A 21,390-nucleotide genomic window follows, 5' to 3' on the forward strand; every position below is an offset into this window, starting at 1 on the left:
CATCCTTAAAGAATGCACTGACTACTTAGAATATGAAACATTTATATCAACAAACGCTAAGTAAAAGCACTTATTAGCATTTAATGTCACTACACGCGAAGTGACACATGTACTGCGCATGCGCCGAATAACGTTTTAATAGTGTCATAAGTGTCAGGGTTTCTGTCGATTGGACAACCCAGAGCAAAACTGGATAAAATTCAAACGGAACCCTAAACCATACAATCTATAAATAGTAAATACTAACCCACTACCCTCGTCACATATACATTGAACCCTAAGAAAGCTTCTAAATTTTCCAAAGAGCTTCAAAACTTCAAAAATGTCTTACAACGAAAGTTATTTCTCTCCAACTCTCAAATCCTCTGACCAGGCTGGTCCTTCAACTAGCCTAATGAGAAAAATGATTAAAGTACACTCTTGGGCTAAGAATCAAGAGGTATTAAGAAGTCGATTCTTCCACCCTGACTTCATCTCTTCAGAGACTCCATTCTGTGAATGGATCAAAAACAACAAATGGACAGGTCTCTTCTCTCTGTCCGGGCAAACCTATCCTACAATGGTAAGAGAGTTCTACTCCAACCTGCATGTTGATGCAGATGACTCTGACTATCTGGAGACCACAGTCAAGGGTCAAAAGATAGTGATAACCCCTGAATATCTAGCTACATTGCTAGAGATACCAAATACAGGGATCCAGTTCAGAACCACAAAGGAGCCGATACCAAAAGCCATCGCAGAAAAGATGAAGGGGTTCTGTAAACCCAGAAACTACAAGGGAGAAGTACCCAGCACCTGCATGGGCAAAAATCAGAAGATGGCCCACTTCTTGCTGACCAACTTTATCTTCCCTAAACTCAGCTCTCCCTCATCTGCCTCTAATTTTGAACAATGTTTCATCTGGCATATGCTGACCAGTACTCCTTTCAACATGCCTGTATTTTTGGTCGGAGCTTTCCAAAGAAGCGGAAGGAAGCTCCGTTTAGGTTCTCTCATCACCAGGATAATACAAGACAAGAACATAGAGACTGTTGGTGAAATAAGTTCAACGGGAACTGCTATCACTGCACGTCTGCTGAATGGACTCTCACATAGCCAACCTCTTAGAGGATATGATGAAAATGCCACTCCTGAGGAGGAGAATCTTATGGCTGAGGATGAGCAACCCATTGGAGAAATGGAAAATCTGGCTAACCTGGATGCCATTATAGATGATGTTATGGCTGAAGCCGCTCACACTGCTGAGGGTACAGAACCAGTCAATGAACCTCCAACTGAGAATCCGTCCACTGTGCCATCTGAGGTTGCTGAAGCTGAGAAGAAGAAGAAAAAGGGAGCATGCTCGAAGGATATTCATACTGTCCCGAGAAAGATAAGGCTCATAGAAAGCAACAAGAGGAAAGCTGATCAAGACCTAGCTGAGTCAGCTGAGAAGAAGCTGTGAACAGCTGAAGAACCTGTTCTTGAGGGCCATGTTGCTCAAAAGAGGTCTCCACCAAATCAAGCCTCTGTTCCTCCCGTAGAGAAACAAGCCAAGACCCCTGTAAGTCCAAAAGAAGCTCCACTCCCACCTCAAACTCAAAGCAACTCAACACCTGAGGTCAACACGCCTCGTAGTCCTGTCACTACACAAGGCCCTCAGTGTGAACCCACTTCTGCCAAATATGCACACCTTGGTGCCACTGAGTCAGGTCGGCGTGTCATCGCCTCAGCAAGCACTCTGCTTCAAGAACAAGCACCTACTCCATCAACTCCTGCTCAGTCCTCTCATCCACCTGTCACTCACCATATTCTGCGGGAAATCCATGAATTGATCAATCACTTCTCCTCTGTCCAGCCGCAGCCACCACCACATGCTCAACTGACCAAAATGACCGAACTCATGCTGACTATGGTCAGTCACATGAATTCCTTGGAGGGTCAAATACGTGTGCTGCAGGATCAGGCCAATTCTCCTGCCCCTACCGTCAATTTGCCTACTGCTGATGCTGGCAAAACGGGGGAGAAAAGTGGAAACTAAGGAGAAGGAACTCTAAGTTAGAAACTAGAGAGTTAGAAGATAGAAGTTAGGAAGAAGAATTTTATTATTTGCCTTGTCCTTATTCTTTTCTGTTTTAAAAAAAAATTCAATATGCCTAACTTCTGTTACTTTTGAAATACTTGCATTCATATTTTAACTGTTGATTATTCATCCTTTAAATGCCAAGTATTATATAAATGCATGCTACGTATAAATGTTTGAACTTGTCAAATATAAACCATTGAACAAATAATTTACTCAGCGCTCTGTCACTATACATTACTTTCGCTGAATACTGAGTAAAATAGAATATGTCCCATAAGCTGACCTATATCTGAAAACTGACCTTAGACTTATTCAATTAAACCTTAGAATGTTTAGAATAAAACTAAGTCAGTAGCTCAGCCCTGACGGGGGAGTTCACTTAATCAAAAAGGTCAACTATCATGGGGGAGCTCAACGCTGAGTTCCTTGCTGATTAGTTTTGCCAACATCAAAATGGGGGAGTTTGTTGAAACACCTTTCCACAGAATTTTGATTTGACAAAATTAATTAAGTGAAAGTAAATATTCTATAACACACTAAGTTTAAATGCTTTGATTTAGTGTTACTAATGTGTTTGTTCAATGTTGAGTTTATAATTTATTATAAGGCATAAAGATCATAAGGCCCAAGCCCTATATGGAAGTCAAGGCCCAAGTCAAACAAGCCCAAGATCACTCAGCCTGCGTATCTCCAAAACGCTGCCGTTGAAGTAATGAAACGCATGCTGAGCAAAGAAGGATCGAGAAGATCCACGTAGACAACTTCGGTATGAAGCTGCTGAGCTGTCTCGACAAAGCGTACAAGACAGCCGCTGACTACAAAGCAACTTCCAGACCAAGTATTTCCTCTGTAGGTAAAGAACAGAAGACGCAGAAAGCTGTCTGTTTGACATTACCCGATTTGGAGGAACATACTGCCACACTGACCGAAGAACAGAAGATGCTGGAATCTGATTGGCTAGGAGAATTGCTGAACAGACTGAGTGAAAGCGACATGAAGCCGTTTCCCTCCAACGGTTATTTCGAAATTCGAAATAACCAGAAGCTCTCATAGCTCTCCATAAATAGAGCATTCAGAATCCACATTCTTCAGAGAACTTTGAGCAAGAGTCGCTACGCTGACCAAACGTATACAAAAGTTCTCCATCAAAAGCAAAGCAAAGTTCTTACACTACAAAGTCTATTCATTTGTGTAAAAGTCTAGAGTGATTGTTTTTCAATCATCTAAGGTGTTCTAGCAATTGTTGTTTAGGACAAAATCTTTATCATTTCTAGAAGTAGAAAGGAGAGGCTGAGTACTCGGTTTTAAGTACTCAGCGGAGAAATTAGGATTGAGTAGAAGTATAGAGGAAGGTACTCTTGTCATACTCAATTGCTGATATTGTAAAAGGTTTGAGGCTCTACCTTTAAAGAGCTCAGTAGAGGATTTGAAATCTCGGAGGTGTTCCGGGGACAGGACGTAGGCTTAGAAGAAGCCGAACCTGGATAAATCTGCTGAGTGAAGTTTTTCTAAACCTTAACTCCTTATTCATATTGCTTGCTTAAAACAAACTAAAACTGACCAAGTAAAAGAGGTCAAGCTGAGTTGTGCGCTACAAACGAGCAGGTTCAGGAATAGACTCTAAGTGCTATTTCCTGACCTAAGCAACGAAGCTGTCTTAGTCACTAGTTGACTAAGCCAGTGTCTTGCTGAGTGTTAAGTGCCGCTGTTTTATAAACTTTTCTTAAAGAAAAGAAATCTGCCCAAATTATTTTAAAAAGGTAAAATAGTTCCTAACCCCCCCTTGGAACTATATTTGCAACCTTACAAGGGACCAACATCCTCTTCTTCTCCGGCGGCCGGCGCCTCACCGTTTGCCATTGCCCACCTCTTTGATCATTCAGCATTCGCGAAATTCTCTAAGATTGATTTGGTATCCGAAAGTAAGAAAGGAGCTCCTTCCTCGACCCTGTCGTCCTTTGCTGATGCGGTCAAAGGCTCAATTGCATCCACAGCGATTCTGGCACCTTCTCATCCTATTTTCTCCGATGAAGGTAGTTTTCGTGCAATTCGGATCCAGCAGGATCTATACGAGGAAAGAATCAAATCGGTTCAGCACTCTGTGATTGGACGGGTTACGCTGAATAAAGGGGATAAACCTTGGTGGCACGCTGACCTCAAACAGAAATTGAATAAGGTATGGAAACGTAATTTGGATTGGCAATTGATTTCTTTAGGGAAAGGGTTTTATCAGATTATCATGCCGAACGAATGTGCCCTACAAGACATTTGGGGGATTGGGGCTATTGCTTTGAAGCCCGGAATTATCAGATTCTCACCCTGGACTCCGGGTTTCAATCCGGACCTGTATAAGAACACATCGGCTCAGGTATGGATTCACTTCTATAATTTGCCTTGGGAATTCTGGGATCCCAGGATACTTGCTAGCATTGCCAGAGCAATAGGTGTCCCAATCCGATTTGATCAGAACACAGTTAATGGTGAGTTTGCACACTACGCCAGAGTTTTGGTTGATATTGACCTATCATGTGAGATTCAGTCTGAACTTCGGATTGACACGGTCAATCATAAACAGTGGATTTCTGTGGATTATGAGAATCTCCCTTCCGTTTGCAGTACATGTTCCTCCATTGGACATTCATCAGCTCAGTGTCGGAGAAACCCTGGTATTATCAAATTGAACACTGCGAAAAAATAGGTTAGCGTTGATACAGTTTGGCGTAAAGCTCCCTCGGTAGTCATTGTGAATGAGCAAGCAGGGAATGAGAAGCATGTTCAAGAGGGAAGTGTTGCCCGCGAAACAGGAGTTATCATCGCTAACTCATTGCAAATGATACTGCATAATTCTGAGCAGTTGGGCTCTGAACCTCGGAAAGAGATGCAGGGTGAGGATGCTTTGATTAATGATCCTAAAGCTGATATAGAACCTGGAGAGCTGGTGACTAACTGGCCTGGTATACAAGACGAGGTAAACTTCTTTACTGATACTAGTGAATGGGATATGCATATTCTACGCACCAAAAATAGAGATACCTGTGATAATAAGGAGTATGCGGCTGAGTCTAGTTACTAGATCACCACCAGGAAAAAGTCCAAGGCCAAATCTCTTGGCTCCCGTTTAAAGGGCCTGAATCTTTTGTCTATCTCTTACACATGATTTGTCTATACTGGAACTATAGGGGGATCCAAAACTCGGGTACCCAAAGAACTTTAAAGCTTTTATGTAAAACAAATCACCCTGATTTGGTTTGATTGTCTGAGCCTATGGTAGATTTCGATAGGACCCCGATTCATTTCTGGCAGTCTATTGGGCTACAACTATGCTTCAGAAATGATTGCAACTCAATCTGGATCTTATGTAAGACTGGTTTAAGTAGCGGTTTGAGAGTCATCTTTAATCATGAACAACACATCACTTGTGGTTACAGTTTGGGCTCTCAGGAGTATCATATCTCATTCGTTTATGGTAGTAACAGTGCCATAAGGCGTCGTATGCTCTGGGAATCGCTACTGGGTTTGGAAGGGAGCGAAAGGAGGCTAGTGATTGGTGATTTCAACGCGATTAGAGGGGCGCATGAGAAGACAGGCAGATCTCCATCTCAAAGAAGCTGTAGGGAATTTAGGGAATTCATCAACATGGGTGGATACTCGGAAGTGGAGAGTTCTGGTCTTTATTTCACCTGGTCGAATGGCAGGTTAGGAGATGACCATGTTGAGTGTAAATTAGACAGGGACTTGGCTAATGAGGGCTTCATTGACAGCTGGGATAGCATTCAGTGTTCAGTTCTTCCTCGTGATAAATCAGATCACTGCCCTATCCTTCTTGCATGCAAAACTGGATTTGTTCGTGTTAGCAGGTTCAGGTTCCTCTCGATGTGGACAACACATGAATCGATGCACCGCTTGGTTTCTGAGCATTGGTCTTCCTGTTCTATTTCCCTACCCCCGGCTCAGCTACTATGCCATAAGCTTAAAACCCTGCGGCCTAAGATCCGACTCTGGAATCGTGATGTGTTTGGAAGGGTGGAAAGTAACATTAATGCTGCTATGAAGAGGCTGGAGGAGGTTCAGTTTAGCATCTCTGAGCAGGGATTGAATGAGGCTAATATGGTTCAGGAAGAGGAAGCCAAGCGGGATCTCGAGCTCCAACTACTCAGACAGAAGATGCTTCTCCGAGACAAAAGCAGGGAGAAATGGCTTACAACTGGAGATCGCAACTCCAAGTTCTTTCAGAGATCTGCAAAGATTAAAAAGGTGCAAAATTCACTGTCTAGTCTCATGATTGATAATTGCATAGTGTCGGATGAGAGTACGATTGCACAGCATGTGGTCTCGTATTATGAATCGCTTTTCACTGGGGAATTAAGGCATATTAATTAAGAAGCTATTAGCTTGGTAATCCCAAGTGAGGTGACTGACCAAGACAATGAGGATCTCACCAGGCCTCCGACGAATTCTGAGATCAAGAATGCGGTGTTCAGTATGAATAGAGATAGCTCGTCGGGTCCAGATGGTTTTGGAGGGATCTTTTATCAGCATTTTTGGGACATTGTGGGTCCGAATGTGTGCAGGAAGGTTCTCTGCTTTTTTGAGTCTGGCTATATGCTCCCCGGCATGAACTCTAGCATCATTTCACTGATTCCCAAGATTGAAGGTGCCAATGAGATTCAGCAATTCAGACCGGTTGCAATGGGGAACTTCAATTATAAGATTATCTCCAGAATTCTTTTTGATAGAATTGCGCATATTGCTTTTAGAATTGTATCTGCTAATCAATTTGGGTTTATTCCTGGTCGAAGCATCCATCATTGTATAGCAACGGCTTCGGAGGGTGTCAATCTTCTCAAAAAGAAATGCTTTGGAGGCAACATGGCTCTGAAAATTGACATCAGAAAGGCGTTTGACACTTTGGACTGAAATTTTTTGTTAGCTGTTCTGGACTCTTTTGGTTTTTCATTAAAATTTAGAAACTGGATCCTTGAGATCCTAAGATCAGCTAGAATCTCTATTGCTATTGGAGGTGGTATCAAAGGCTTCTTCAGTTGCTCTTGTGGGGTTAGACAAGGAGACCCGCTTTCTTCCACCCTTTTTGGGCTTGCTGAGGATTTCCTAGGTAGGTGGATTTCCAAGTTGGCGGATGAAGGCAGTTTTACACCCATGAGGTATACCAATAACACTGTCTTTCCTTCTCATCTCCTCTATGCTGATGACATAATGATATTTTGGCATGCATCGCTAAGAAACATGAAGTGTATCAGGGACTTTTTCAGACTCTATGAATCCTTGTCTGGTCAGGCTGTTAATTTGGATAAATCACATGTTTTTTTTGGCAATTTCATTACTGCTACTCGGAAGATTCGGCTTGCTAATCTATTGGAAATTCGAACTAGTTCACTTCCTTTCAACTACCTTGGAGTTCCGCTATTTCAAGGGGCGCCCAAATCCCGTTACCTGCAGTCGATCATCGACAGGTTCCTGGGCAGATTTAATTCATGGAAAGGTCAGTCACTCTCTATGGCAGGCAGGCTTACATTAATTAAATCTTCTTTGATGGGCGCCTTGGCGCACTTGTTCTTGGTATATAAATGGCCCTGTGATCTTCTTACACGGATTAACAAGGCTATCCGTAATTTCCTATGGACTGGTGACAGAGACAAAAGAAAGTATATCACTGTATTTTGGGATATATGCTGCATGAAGCTTAAGCATGGTGGTTTAGGGATAAAAGACCTTAAACTGTTCAACTTGGCTCTGTTGGCTAAGCTCTGTTGGGATCTACTGCAGGGTAATGGTTTCATCATTTCTTTGCTCAGAGTAAGGTTCTTAGACATCTCAGGTTTGGAGAAAAGACTCATTACGAGCTCCACCATTTGGTCTTCTCTGAAATCGATGTTTAACGTTATCAAGAACGAGTCTATTTGGTGGTTTGGAGAAAATTCCTACTTGAACTTCTGGACGACCAGGTGGATTATCCCGTCTGTAGCGGATCAAATGGGCATTCCAAGGAAATTGCAGGCCTCTCTTTATGAACCTTTACATCAGTTCAGGGAAAACGGAAGCTGGGCTAATATGGACTTCCTTCCTCTCCAAATACAGAATAACATCTGAGAGATTGCAAGGTTTGGGGATGAGGACTATTACGTTTGGCTTCTTGCGGATTCCGGGGTCTTAACAGTCAGCGAGACCTACGAGAGCCTCCTTCGTGGACAGGATAGAAGTTGGAGTAAGCTCCTATGGAATCAGTACATTCCTCCCAAGCGAGCCTTTACAAGCTGGATGCTTCTACACAGTAGGTTGGCGGTTCAGGAGCTACTGCAGTCCCGTGGAATCGCCCTGGCCCAGAGGTGCGAATTATGCAGGGAGGCGGGTGAGGATTTAGAGCACCTCTTTTTCAGCTGTCGTATCTCTGCGTTCCTTTGGCGGCTAGTCTGCGGGGCAAACAAGGTGTGATGTCCGTTGTTTAACATCAGTGCATTCTGCGATCAGATCAAAGGGGCTCAGGTTAGAAAATATGCGAGAAGAAGATGGTATTTCTCGGCTATTACTTGTATCTGGTATATTTGGTTCATCCGAAACAGAGCAATTTTCGAGCAGGATCTCCCTTCAATCCAAAATCTAGGCTACAATCTTATGTTACTAATTAAGGAAGGCTCATTGATTGGAGCTCTACGGACTCGCCCGCCCTCTGAACTGAACTACAACGTTGTACGATGGATACCCCCTCCGATTGGCTAGCTAAAAGTCAACACTGATGGGGCCTTGGGATTGAATGGATGTGCTGGGGCTGGAGGTATTTTTAGGAATCACCGTGGCTTTGTGCTTGGCTGCTTCGCGGTGCCCCTGCAGAATGCAAACGCTCATGTCGCTGAGCTTCAGGCGATTATCGTTGTAGTGAATGAAGCTTGGGAGAGGAATTGGGGAAGACTATGGATTGAGTCAGACTCTACATATGTTGTTAATCTTCTCAAGCAGCGATCCCGGGTGGTGCCCTGGAGAATACAGAGGGATTGGTGCAGCTGTCTCCAAAAACTATCCGGGATGCACTGGAATGCCACTCACATTTTCAGGGAGGGAAACCAAGCTGCGGACCGTCTTGCTAGCATTGGTCAGCATGTAAATTCTAGCTTATGGTGGAACACACCCCCGGAAACTTGCCAGAGTTTTGTTTTTGATGATATTTGTAATGTAGCGCACATCCGTGCTCTCTAGCTTTGTTTCTATTTTCCCTTTTATTTCTTTTGTTTTTCTTCTCCCTTTGTATTCTTTTTTCCTTTTTTTTAATAATATTCGGGTTGAGGGCTGTGCAGGGCCGGCTTGCCTTTAAGGCAACCAAGGCCACCGCCCAGGGCCCCAAAAAATGGAAGCTTTATGTATATTTTTAGTTTAATATGTTATAGATATAATTTAGAAAAAGAATAATAATATATCATATATTATGGAATTAGGACCCATCATAAAAATTAATTTATTTAGTCTTCCGTCCAAATCCATATTTTATATATCAATCTAACAAATCCATATTTTACCGTTTATCAAAATCTTGCAACGTCTTTTTTTTTTACTTTAAACAACATAAAAAGTTGCTATATATACTACTCAAGGATATGGATTAACTTTATTTTAAAAATGAGACACTAAAGGTTTAAAATTTTAATTTGAGGTGTAAAATTTAATTAGTGATTTTGCATCTCAAGTAGCTTTTAGATAAATATTAAATTTTTTATGTCACATGAATATATATATTTTTCATTTTTTTTCAATTCTAAGGTATTTCTATCTCAAAAGAGAGGATATTATATATATATATATATATATATATATATATATATATATATATATATATATATGTATGTCTATAATTTTACTTATGTATAAGGGTCTACATTTCATATCTCGCTTAGGGCCTCAAATGGTCCTGAGCCGGCCCTGGGGCTGTGTCGGGAGTGCCAACCTCGTTGGGATGTCTGACCTGCCCTCGCGTCCCAGTTTTCAGTTAAAAAAACAACCGTTATCAAACGCTTTAAATTAAATAAGTGCTTAACATTTTAATTTAAGTAATTAAGTGCTTTATCAAACAAGACCTTAGTTATCATGAAAACGAAATAAATGTGAATTTTGAAATAATTTTAAAATTTTAAATATTTAATATAATTAAAATAATATTTTTTAATTTCCTCCATTCAATGAGTTGGTAGATATAAAATTTGCTTTATTTTTCCTTTTTAGGAAATCTGAATATCAAAAGTTAGTTTAATAGAAGCTTTCTTTAGATCTTTTATTATTCAGGTAAAGTAAAGAAAACCTTACCAAAACAAAAAAAAGCAAAAAAATAAAAACCATAATTTTGAGCTTTTGTAAAATGGGAATAATGTTTAAACTTTAAAGTGGTGCTTTTAATTTGTTTCATGAAAATGAGGAAAAATAATATGTTTACAAAAGTTGTAAGGGTAAATTACACCATGACCACTCAACCTTTCCCCCCAACTAAACAGTATGATCATTAAACTTCAAAATATAATATAAAGTTGTTTAATTTTACATTTTCTAACATTATGACCATTAAATTTCAATTAACGCATCAAAATGACAGTTGATTCTTTCAAATAGAAAATTTCAAGAATTGATTATATTATAAACAACTCTAATTCACTAACTTTTTCGTTTTGAGTGCATGTAGATGTTGTTTGATTAAAAAGGAGGTGCACCGACACGTCTTCATCGACGTTGTTTTTCGGCTGGAAGACTGAGAGCTAACTATCGAGACTTTAGACTATCTGGACACATACTTCGTGAAATGGTTCATGCATGTTTGTTATTGGGAGCAACAAGATCAAGTTGGTAAGGATTACAAATTTTCCTCCATTTTTCTAGTCATTTTTATGATCATCAATCCTCGAGGGGTCCCTTTACCATTCTGTATAAATGCACTATTCTATTTGTACAGATATGGTAGGGGGCACATTCAAGCCTTGTTTGTCCACTAGATTAGTTCCGAGTTCTTCGCGCCATCACGCGGGGTAGAGCAGTTTGGTAGCTCGCAAGGCTCATAACCTTGAAGTCATGAGTTCAAATCCCGAAAGAAACCTCTGAAAATTGTGATTTTGAGAACAAAAATGTGGTTTTAAAAGCAATTTTAATTCTTGGATTTTTCTAATTTGAGATCATTGAATTTTAAGAAGTTAATTAAAGTTTATTGGTCATAATATTAGAAAATGTAAAGTTGATGAATTTTTATGTTAGGTTTTGGATTATAGTGGCTATAATATTAGTTAGGGTAAAATTTAGTGGCCATGAGCGTAATTTACCCAATGTTATGATAGAGGTAAAAGTATAAGTATTTTAAATAATAAAATTAAGTGAAAAGTACAAAAATAAATAAATAAATAAACTCCCTAATTTGACGGATTTGCAAAAAATAGTTAAATTGTTGAAGAGTTTGTAAGCAGGGACTTTATGTTTTGTACGGTTTACAAACTCAGGTATTCCGTAAAAAAATTTATCCTTATAAGGGGACATGAATGTTCACATGCACTTTAATGAGCAAGTGAATTTGCCCATTCACCGTTAGATATATGCTTATTAAATCTAAGCCTCATGATGCTTTGAATCTCCACCTTAGGATTCTAATAAGTCTAGATCTAATGGTGAATGAGCAAATTCTACGTATTTATTAAGGTGTATGTGATCAAGACTGGTAAGGGAAAATGATAGTTTTGTAAAAATTGATTTTATCCTTATAATGTAAACATTTTCATTTTATATACCAATATTGAATCATGCAGGGTTGTAATGGTATGGGGGTAAGTCACTAAGGTAAGTGCCAATGTAGTGAATCATTATTCATTGATCAACCAATGAGACAATAGCTTTATAATAATACGTATAATTAATTTGATTTTTTTTTTTTTTTTTTTTTTTTGGAGTTGGAGGGAAATTTTCACCATATTAAGAAGATTACAAAAATTCAATTTTGTTGAAAAATGATCAAAATTGGTACAATGGGATTTGGATCATAGCCGTTGCCACTTTGTTATTTGTTCTTTACTTGACTTCTAAACAATATTTTAATTTTTTTTATTGTATTTCAACTTTTTTTTCATTAAATATCCTTATATATTTATAAAGAATAAGATATAAATTTGATTTTATAATTATCACAAAAGACTGAATTTAATTTTCACGTACAAAATAGTAAAATAATACTCTTATATGACTCTTTGATTGATCGAATTTAGTATTTTATAATGATATGAGTAACTCTTTAAGTTTTATAATAAACTAAAGTGTAAGATATGGAAATGTTTTTTTTTCACAGTAAAAGAAATCAGTTCGATAAATAATAAAGAGAGTTACACCAATGATCAAAGGGGATGATTAATCACTTATAAAAGACATTTAAGATGAGAGCTGGGTACCCCAACACAAGGAAGGGCTACCGGGTTCGATGACTGAAGAAAAAAAGATACTTACAGTATCGAAACATAGCTAACTAAGATCTAAACACATCATATAAGATTCCAACAACAAATTCAACATAAAAGATAAGATTACATAAAAGATGTAATAAAAAAACATGAACACCAAAATAGGAATATGTAAGAACATGAATGTCATCCAAATCTAGATGCTTGAGCCTATCCGAAACTTCTTGAACAATCTGGACTTCAGTAGTCGGTCATCAAAGAAGATCCGAGAAACAGACTTAAAGAACACGCACGAACCAACAATGGTTGTACGGAGGTACTAAATTTGAAAAATAAAAGCAAGCCTACTGATGATTATGATGAAGAGATTACTACTGAAGTGATTATCTTTCTCCTTCCCCTTCTCACGATCTATGCCTTCCAAGATTCCTCCCGATCTAGCAAAAGATGAGTTGCTTCTCACGAATAAGGTTCCCTCTTGCTTGAGCTATTGAAGTTGAACTCCTTATAAAACTCCTCATTTGAACTAAAAAGGTGCATATCAAAGAAGATGAGGGATAAAAGAAAAAAAAAGGAGGAGAAGACTGAAAAAAAAATCAGATGAGAAAACACAGAAAGGTGTAAGAAACTCACTTGAAAAGATAAACTTTTAGAGAGAAGTCAGAGACTCTATCACTAGGTTATTGATCCCTTATTTACTACAGAGACCACTAGTATTATCCTTTAGATTTGGATAAGTTGAATCATATGTAAATGGATTAATATGTTAATTTAAATAAAGGTTAAAAATACCAATTAAGGTTAGTTTAAGTGGTTAAGTGTCCCAAGTCGCTTAAGATAGATTTCGAGTTCGAGTCTTAGCATACGCAGAAAGCTTTAATTGGGAGAGAATCCACTTAAAGGGTGCATAACGAGTCTCGAATCGGGAAATCGGATAAATTATAAAAAAACTAACAAGTTTAAAAGATCAATAGATTACTTTAAGTGTAAGAACTAAAGAGACAATTTTTTAATGTTTTCGTAAAAACGTTAAAGCCTCCTACACAATTTTCACGAGTGGATGTTCAATCCCATGTTCCCCTTAATCTATCACTATATATTTTTTTTTATCTTGAAATAACATTTTAACTATGGGTGATATCGGTTAGCAACCAACTAAATTATCGGTTAATCAAACTAAAATCTTTCTCAAAATTAAAGCGAACCGAACAAATGCAATAATTGAATATAATCGAACCAAATTTTATCAGTTCATTTCGATTACTAGCGAATTTATTATAATAAAGTAAAAATAAAAAATACATAATAATAAATATGAAGAATATGAAACAAACTAATAGTAATACTAGTAATAAATATATTAGTTAAGTAAAATTATAAAAAATGAGAAAAAATATTATATATACATATAAAACTTTATTGATATTATATAAATAATTCGGTTCAATAATATCTATTTTTTAGAATAACCAAAACGATAATCAAATTATTCCAACTTTAAAATCAAATGAAACCAAACGAAATAATCAAAAATTTAAAATTTTGGTTCAATTGTCGGTCAATTTTGTTCACTTTTACTTTTAATCCAGCTCTATAATAATAAATATATGTCACTCGTGGATACGTGAACGTGCATCCAGATATTAGAGTTTGATATTCCTCAAGTATACTAGGCCCAAGATTCACGGGATCAGACGTAGTTATTGTAACAGATAGATCATTGACTGCGTCTTTTGAGACTTTCCGAGTTAAGGTCTCTAATACGGAGTCATATTGTCTAGTTTGGTTATAGAGACGCCACATGTTCCTTTTCCCTAGGTGCTCATTCGGGGTTCTTTGGTGAGTTTATATTCACATGATATCAGATGCCCCTCAGGTATAATTTATCGTTTTTTAGGATGAGAAAGTATTGCCTTTGGGAAGCGTTGTGCTTTCTGATTCCATCTGCATAAATCTTTTGCCCGAGTCATCAAGTCCTTGAAGGTTTGGGGCGTGTTAGTGGTTAGCTCTCAAAATAACTCTTTGTTATGGCAGTTGACTTGCATGATGTTGTCTGTTCCTTCCACATTCAGTACATTGACCTGGATGTCTTTTTGTTGGAATCTCTCCACGTAGTCCTTAATGATTTATTTTTCATGTTCGACCAGGTAGGTGAGATCCTACATGGTTTTGCTCTCGGGGATGGATGTTACGAAATGGTCGATGAAGAGTCTTGACAGCTGCTTGAAACTGATGATTGTTTCGGTTCTGATGGACTCATACCAGTAGGAGGCAGCGCCCTTTAGTTTAGTAGGGGATAGGTGGCACATCACATCGTCTATTACCATGCCCACCTGAAGTTCTTAATGTGAGTAGTAGGGTCTGTTATCCCGGCATACTCTTTTAACAACATGTATTTTAACCATCGGGGTATGGGCTTAGTCATGATCTTTTGGCACAGTGATATTTCTACCTCCGGTATGCCAGAATGCTTTGAATCGATCCCTGCCTTGGCGATTGTGCTTTTAAGTTTATCCAATTATTTTTGGATTGCCTCAAACTTGGCCTCAGAATCCTCACCTTTTATCGAGAGGTTCATTTCTTTGGATGGCCATCCATCCCGAGACCTAGGCTCGACTACTTTTTCCTGGCTGACAGATCGAGACTCAACGGATCTGTGTCGGGTTCTTGTACATCTAGGGTCCTCCTATTCGGGGAGGGACGCTTCTCTTCTCTCACCAGGTTGATCTTTTGAGGGACATGTCATTGGCATTCTTTACTCTCTTTGCATGGGGAGTTCAGGGTATACAACGTCTTACTGGGGAGTCTTCTTTTCCCCTCGACTAAGCACCTGAATCATGTACCCGATCCCTTGGGGATCCGTCACGTTGATGATGGAAGCTTCAGTAGTATAATGTTCGGTTGAACAATTGGTACTCTTAGGTTTATTCATGTATTTGAGAGTCTCTTCTACAATCTTCAACTTTTCTTTAACTTCAGCCATTTGGATGGCATGCTCTTATCGCATGATGTTGACGTCGTGGACATATCCTAGGTTTTCTACCAGTCGTCGGGAGATGGCGCCTAAGAGCTTTTGTTGTTGGGCGTCTAGGGCCTCAGTGTCCTCCGCCACATCTAGAGCCAGACCACGATCAACCTGAAACTGTCTTCGTAATTTTTCTTCTGCCACAATCTGAAGTCGTCGGGAGATGGCGCGTAAGAGCTTTTGTTGTTGGGCGTCTAGGGCCTCAGTGTCCTCCACCATATCCAGAGCCAAACCACGATCAACTTGAAACCGTCTTCCTGATTTTTCTTCTGCCGCAATCTGAAATCCGGAGGTAGGGAGTGCATTGGAGGAAGGAAATTGGATGGAACTATTTAAACGAGCTATTGCTACTGTTTTCTCCAAGCTCACTGCACTAATTTGATGTGATTGAATCCTGAAAGTCCACTTAGAGACATGCAATTGGACGGAAACATGGTCAACGGGGGGACCGCTGTCCATCTAACCTGTTCCGATGCCTAAGTCAGAGGTGGGATTCGAGGATGAACACAACAGTAAATCAAAATTGTAATGTAAGCTTAACAAAAATGAATGACGTAGTGCCCATTGAGCTGAACTTACTCTATTTATACTGCGATCAGACTATAAAAGATGGTTAAGGGTCGAGGAGTAGAATGTGATACGTGTCACATGTTGATAGGTGAACATGCGGGGCCTGATATTCTTCAAGCTTACTAGTCCCGGGATTTGGAGATCGAACGTGATTGCGGTAACAGATGGATCCTTAACTGGTTCTTTAAGACTTTATGAATCGAAGTCTCTAATAGAGATCGTGTTGTCTAGTTTGGTTATGGAGACACCACATATTCTCTTTCCCGGAATACCGATACATATTTCTTTAATGTCACATAATGAGTTTATATTCGTGAGATGTATAATTATAACTAGTTTTTGGCCCGTGCGATGCACGGATTCATCTTAATATATAAATATTAATAAAAATACAATCTAATAATTACAATTAATGACATAAATGTGTTATATAAATTAAATATTATTATTTGATTTTCACATTTATTTTAAATAATATTTTTATAGATAAATATAATAATAAAATAAAAACTAATATATTATATATTATATTATATTTTTTATCAGTAAAAAAGAGGAAGTAACACATCAGTTCCATCGTTACTGTTTTATATTATATATATATATATATAGATTATAATCGACGAGAATATGTGAAATTAAAAGACGAGAAGCTCACATCAAAAGACTATGAGCATCAGGTCCCTTTTCTCTAAACTTTATGAAATTGATTTGTAAATTTATGTAAAAAGGAGAAGAAAAAATGGAACCACTCTGTCAAAACCCAACCAACACGCCCACTCTGTCTTCTGATTTCAGAAAACATCGTCCAACTCAAAACACCCGGACGATCCAATGAACATCTGCACCCCAAAATTGTAGAATCTTCCATCTCTCTCTCTCTCTGTCATTTCGTCGAACACAAAGCGGATTACACCTACTGCTGCACCCAAACACACAATTCAACAAAATGTCGTTGAGACCCAGCACCAGAACAGAGGTCAGAAAGAAAGCGTACAAGACGGGTGTGGATGCCGACGAAGCTAGGAGGAGGAGAGAGGACAATCTGGTGGAGATCAGAAAGAATAAGCGAGAAGATAATCTGTTGAAGAAGCGTAGAGAAGGTCTTTTGCTTCATCAGTCTCAGCATCTGCTTGATGCTTCTCAAAATGCTGCCGCCATCGAGAAGCGGGTACTCTTTATTAGCTATTTTTTTTCTTTAATTTTGTGGATCTCCCTTTTGGCATGCTTAATTGCTAAATATGGTTTTTCCTTGATTGCCGAGAGAATGTGTATATGGTGGGAGTAGAAATTTTCATTATTATTTGAATCGGAACTGGATTCAATTTATCAAATACTAATTGGGATTTTCTCTCTCTTTCAATTTGTGTTTGAGCTTCTTTTAAATTGGATACGAGAGATCAATTAGAGAAGGGATTTACCTTGATGGAGTGTTTAATGTGGGAAATGTTTACAATTTTGCTTCGCTGTCTCATCTAGATTCTGGGATTTCAATTCTGGGTCATGTGCTTGTGTTTGAATTTCCTTTACGGTATCTTTCTAGGTGAATTATTTTTTGATTGATCGGATTATAAAGCTATCTCATATGCAAGGATAAAGATTTTGATCAGAATTGAGTGTCATTTATTGCAATAACTGAAGATCATTATTCTTAATTTTATCATTTGAATTTCATTTTGTTTTGTTGTGCTACATTAAATTATAGAGAATTGATCTCTGCTTTGTTTACATTGTTTTTTACCAGTTGGAGAGTATTCCTGTTATGGTTCAAGGAGTGTGGTCTGATGATCCTGCTTCACAGTTGGAAGCAACTACTCAATTTAGAAAGCTATTATCTATTGGTATTTATGTTATTTATACTCTCAAACAATTCTTTGGGGTTGCACAAGTATACCCGTTTGAAATAGACATTTGTTTTAATCTTTGCTGGAATTTTTTGCAGAACGGAGTCCTCCAATTGACGAAGTAATTAAAGCAGGCGTTGTACCACGGTTTGTGGAGTTCCTTGGAAGGCATGATCTGCCTCAGTTGCAAGTATGGATTGCTTGAATTAAGCTCTTTTTTCTGGTGAATGAATTTGGTTGAGGATTATATTCTTATATGAGAATTGATATTGCCTACATGCAGTTTGAGGCTGCATGGGCTTTAACTAATGTTGCATCTGGGACATCAGAACATACACGAGTTGTTATCGAGCAGGGTGCAGTTCCTATGTTTGTACAGCTTCTTGGATCTGCAAGTGACGATGTCAGGGAGCAGGTTGGTATTTCACTCTTTATTTCCTTACTGCTTTTATAGTTAGATTTCTAAAATCCATTTTTTATCAAAACATGAGTATCTTATGTCGGTAGCTTGACATCGCATCAGATGAGGCATGCATCTTCATAAAATAATGTTAGCCCTCAAGTGCTTTACTTTCTTACATTATCTTTTCCCCCTTTATTTTTTAGAAAAAATTAAGATCTTATATTTTTCCATTTTCGCTGTTAATCTGTATCTGTGTTCAGATATCTTCTGTTGAGAACTTCTGATTCTGATTGAGGCATCTAATATATTTTTAATCTGAACCTGATGGTTTGTTGATAAGGCTGTATGGGCTTTGGGCAATGTTGCTGGTGACTCCCCAAGTTGCAGGGATCTTGTTCTTGGCAATGGTGCTCTGATGCCTTTACTAGCTCAGTTAAATGAACACTCAAAGCTATCTATGCTACGTAATGCTACCTGGACATTATCCAATTTTTGTCGTGGCAAGCCACCTACACCATTTGATCAGGTTGGAGAATAGTTTCAAATCTTTCATTCACTTGAGGAATGCCTTTGAAGATAATAGTATTTTATATTAATATTTTAAATGGCACCTTAGAATCTGATTGTGTTTTAACATTTTCTTGTGGCTTGCGTCAGGTAAAGCCTGCATTGCCTGTTTTAAGGCAACTAATCCACTTGAATGATGAAGAAGTCTTGACAGATGCTTGCTGGGCTCTCTCTTATCTTTCAGATGGTCCAAATGACAAAATTCAAGCTGTGATTGAGGCTGGTGTCTGTCAACGACTAGTGGAGCTTCTACTGTAGGCTCTTACATATACTTTTAATTTCATTTTATTTACATTTGTGCTCATTTCTTGCACTTTAGACCGTCTTTAGCAGACTGTTTCATTTCTGGAATTACATGAACCACTTTTTCCTCTACCTATTGCATGCACATTTGGTGTAGTCGTTACAATTGTCTAAGTAGGTGTACTAACTTAAAAGTTATTCACTTTTGCCAGTCATCCATCTCCCACAGTTTTGATACCTGCCCTTCGAACAGTGGGAAATATTGTCACAGGTGATGATGGTCAGACTCAGGTATATCCGATAGCTCCATATGCACATCTGATAAGATTTTATTGACATTTCAAACTTCGTATAACACATCTATGAAGGAGTTTGAGAATGCCTCTTTTTCACCCAACTTTTTTTTTTTTGTTAAAAGGAATCTTTATTGTAATATCATTTGTGACAATTAGATTAGTAACATATTTATGCGGTAAATGTAGACCTTTGCATATCTTTTAGCGGATGTTTGTGTTTTCTTCCCTTTACATCGCAGTTGATTAATTCATTTAATGTGTATTTTCAGTTCATAATTGAAAACCAAGCTCTTCCATGCCTTTATCAACTCCTCACACAAAATCACAAAAAAAGTATTAAGAAAGAAGCTTGTTGGACAATCTCAAATATCACAGCTGGAAATAGAGCTCAAATACAGGTACAAAAATGTAATTCATAACTATACATTCAAGTATGTACTTTGTGTCCTTTTACGTGTTGAAAATATGCTTATCCGGTACCTTTTATCGTGTATTTGAGAAAATGCTTGGTCTCAACTTTTTGAAAGATGCCCTTTTTTAAGTAGAAGAGACTCTTATAACTTCTGTTATATTGTTGCAAAACAGGCTGTTATTGAGGCCAATATCATCCTTCCTCTTGTACACCTCCTCCAACACGCGGAGTTTGACATTAAGAAGGAGGCTGCATGGGCTATCTCAAATGCTACCTCTGGAGGATCACATGAACAGATTCAGTACGTCTTTGTCTTTTCTTTAGTTGCTTTTTTTGACGAGTCATATTGCGTGTGTCGAATCTTTCAGGCATCCTTTCCCAATTTCTAACTGGTTAAATTTCATATATCCAATTGTTATTAATGCATCGAGTAATGTGTTATGAATCCGCAAATAGGATCTTGGCACAAGTTCTTTTACGAGAAAATCCTTGCTTTTCCTGTTCTTCGAGTCGCCTATTTTGCATCAATATGGTGATGAAAACGGTTAAAAGCAATCATGAAGTTGTTTTCCAAATTAGCCTCAAGTTATTTGGTCTATTTGCTATCAAGATTTGAACACCAAGTTTGGCAGCTTAGGCCGAACTATGAACACCTACATCAAATCTTACATTCTTCGAATCTAACTTCATTGCAGATTTCTAGTAAGCCAAGGTTGCATCAAACCTCTCTGCGACCTTCTAATATGTCCAGACCCCAGAATAGTAACTGTTTGCCTCGAGGGCCTTGAGAACATTCTGAAAGTTGGCGAGTCTGACAAGGAATTGGGAATGAACAACGGAATCAATCTGTATGCACACATGATCGATGAGTGTGATGGATTGGACAAAGTTGAGAACTTGCAAACACATGACAACAATGAAATTTACGAGAAGGCCGTGAAGATCTTGGAAAGATACTGGGCTGAAGAACAAGACGAACAGAACGTTCAAGACGCAGATGGAAATCAGCAAGTTTTCGCCTTTGGATCGAATCAGCCAAATGCTCCTCCAGGTGGATTCAAATTTGGTTGAAGTGGTGGATATAAGGTGGTGGTTTTCTCCTTTTTTGGTTTTTTGGTTAGATTTTCTAGGTTATGGCTTGGAATTTGAAAACTACATGCTCTCCTTTCTACTAAGGGTCAGGGTTTTTGTTCTGGCATGTAGGCTTTTTTTTTTCTCATTCATTTGTGGAATTTGTTAAAAGTGTCAAAAATGGCTTCAGCTTGCAGGTTTCCTAAGTTTTGTTTATTATTTTCCTATATTTCATAGGAAAAATTTGGGTATTGCCATTGGTCTTGATTGTTATTGTGAATTCTCAGAAAATGAGGTGCTTATGTATCCGGTTGGTGGGTGTTGTGAATGATTATTGGAGAATTGTCCATGATTTTATCTTCTAAAGCCTCCTTTATAGAAAAGTAAAGTATGATTGGCAATTTGTGTAAATGAGACAATTTTCGTATTAATTATCAAGGAATTAGTCCTAATTCAATCTATTTTTGTTT

General features: G+C 38.3%; 1 protein-coding gene across 1 annotated transcript; it reads left to right on the plus strand.

Moving 5' to 3' along the window:
* Window positions 1-16,735: 16,735 nt before the first annotated feature.
* Window positions 16,736-21,277, plus strand: LOC136205932 (importin subunit alpha-4). The gene is made up of 10 exons (XM_065996793.1): window positions 16,736-17,255; window positions 17,829-17,925; window positions 18,027-18,118; window positions 18,212-18,343; window positions 18,672-18,857; window positions 18,989-19,152; window positions 19,354-19,432; window positions 19,707-19,835; window positions 20,023-20,150; window positions 20,545-21,277. The coding sequence occupies exons 1-10, from the start codon at window positions 17,034-17,036 to the stop codon at window positions 20,918-20,920; spliced, it is 1,605 nt and encodes a 534-aa protein (XP_065852865.1). The 5' UTR covers window positions 16,736-17,033; the 3' UTR covers window positions 20,921-21,277.
* Window positions 21,278-21,390: the final 113 nt, after the last annotated feature.

This window comes from Euphorbia lathyris, chromosome 9, assembly GCF_963576675.1.
Source record: "Euphorbia lathyris chromosome 9, ddEupLath1.1, whole genome shotgun sequence".
Lineage (NCBI taxonomy): Eukaryota > Viridiplantae > Streptophyta > Magnoliopsida > Malpighiales > Euphorbiaceae > Euphorbia > Euphorbia lathyris.

Excerpts from the sequence above, each read along its gene's own strand:
- LOC136205932 (XM_065996793.1), top strand. The coding sequence starts at position 17,034 with ATGTCGTTGAGACCCAGCACCAGAACAGAGGTCAGAAAGAAAGCGTAC. Across the intron at positions 18,858-18,988 it reads CACCTACACCATTTGATCAG|GTAAAGCCTGCATTGCCTGT; the intron begins GTTGGAGAATAG and ends GGCTTGCGTCAG. Across the intron at positions 20,151-20,544 it reads GGATCACATGAACAGATTCA|ATTTCTAGTAAGCCAAGGTT; the intron begins GTACGTCTTTGT and ends ACTTCATTGCAG.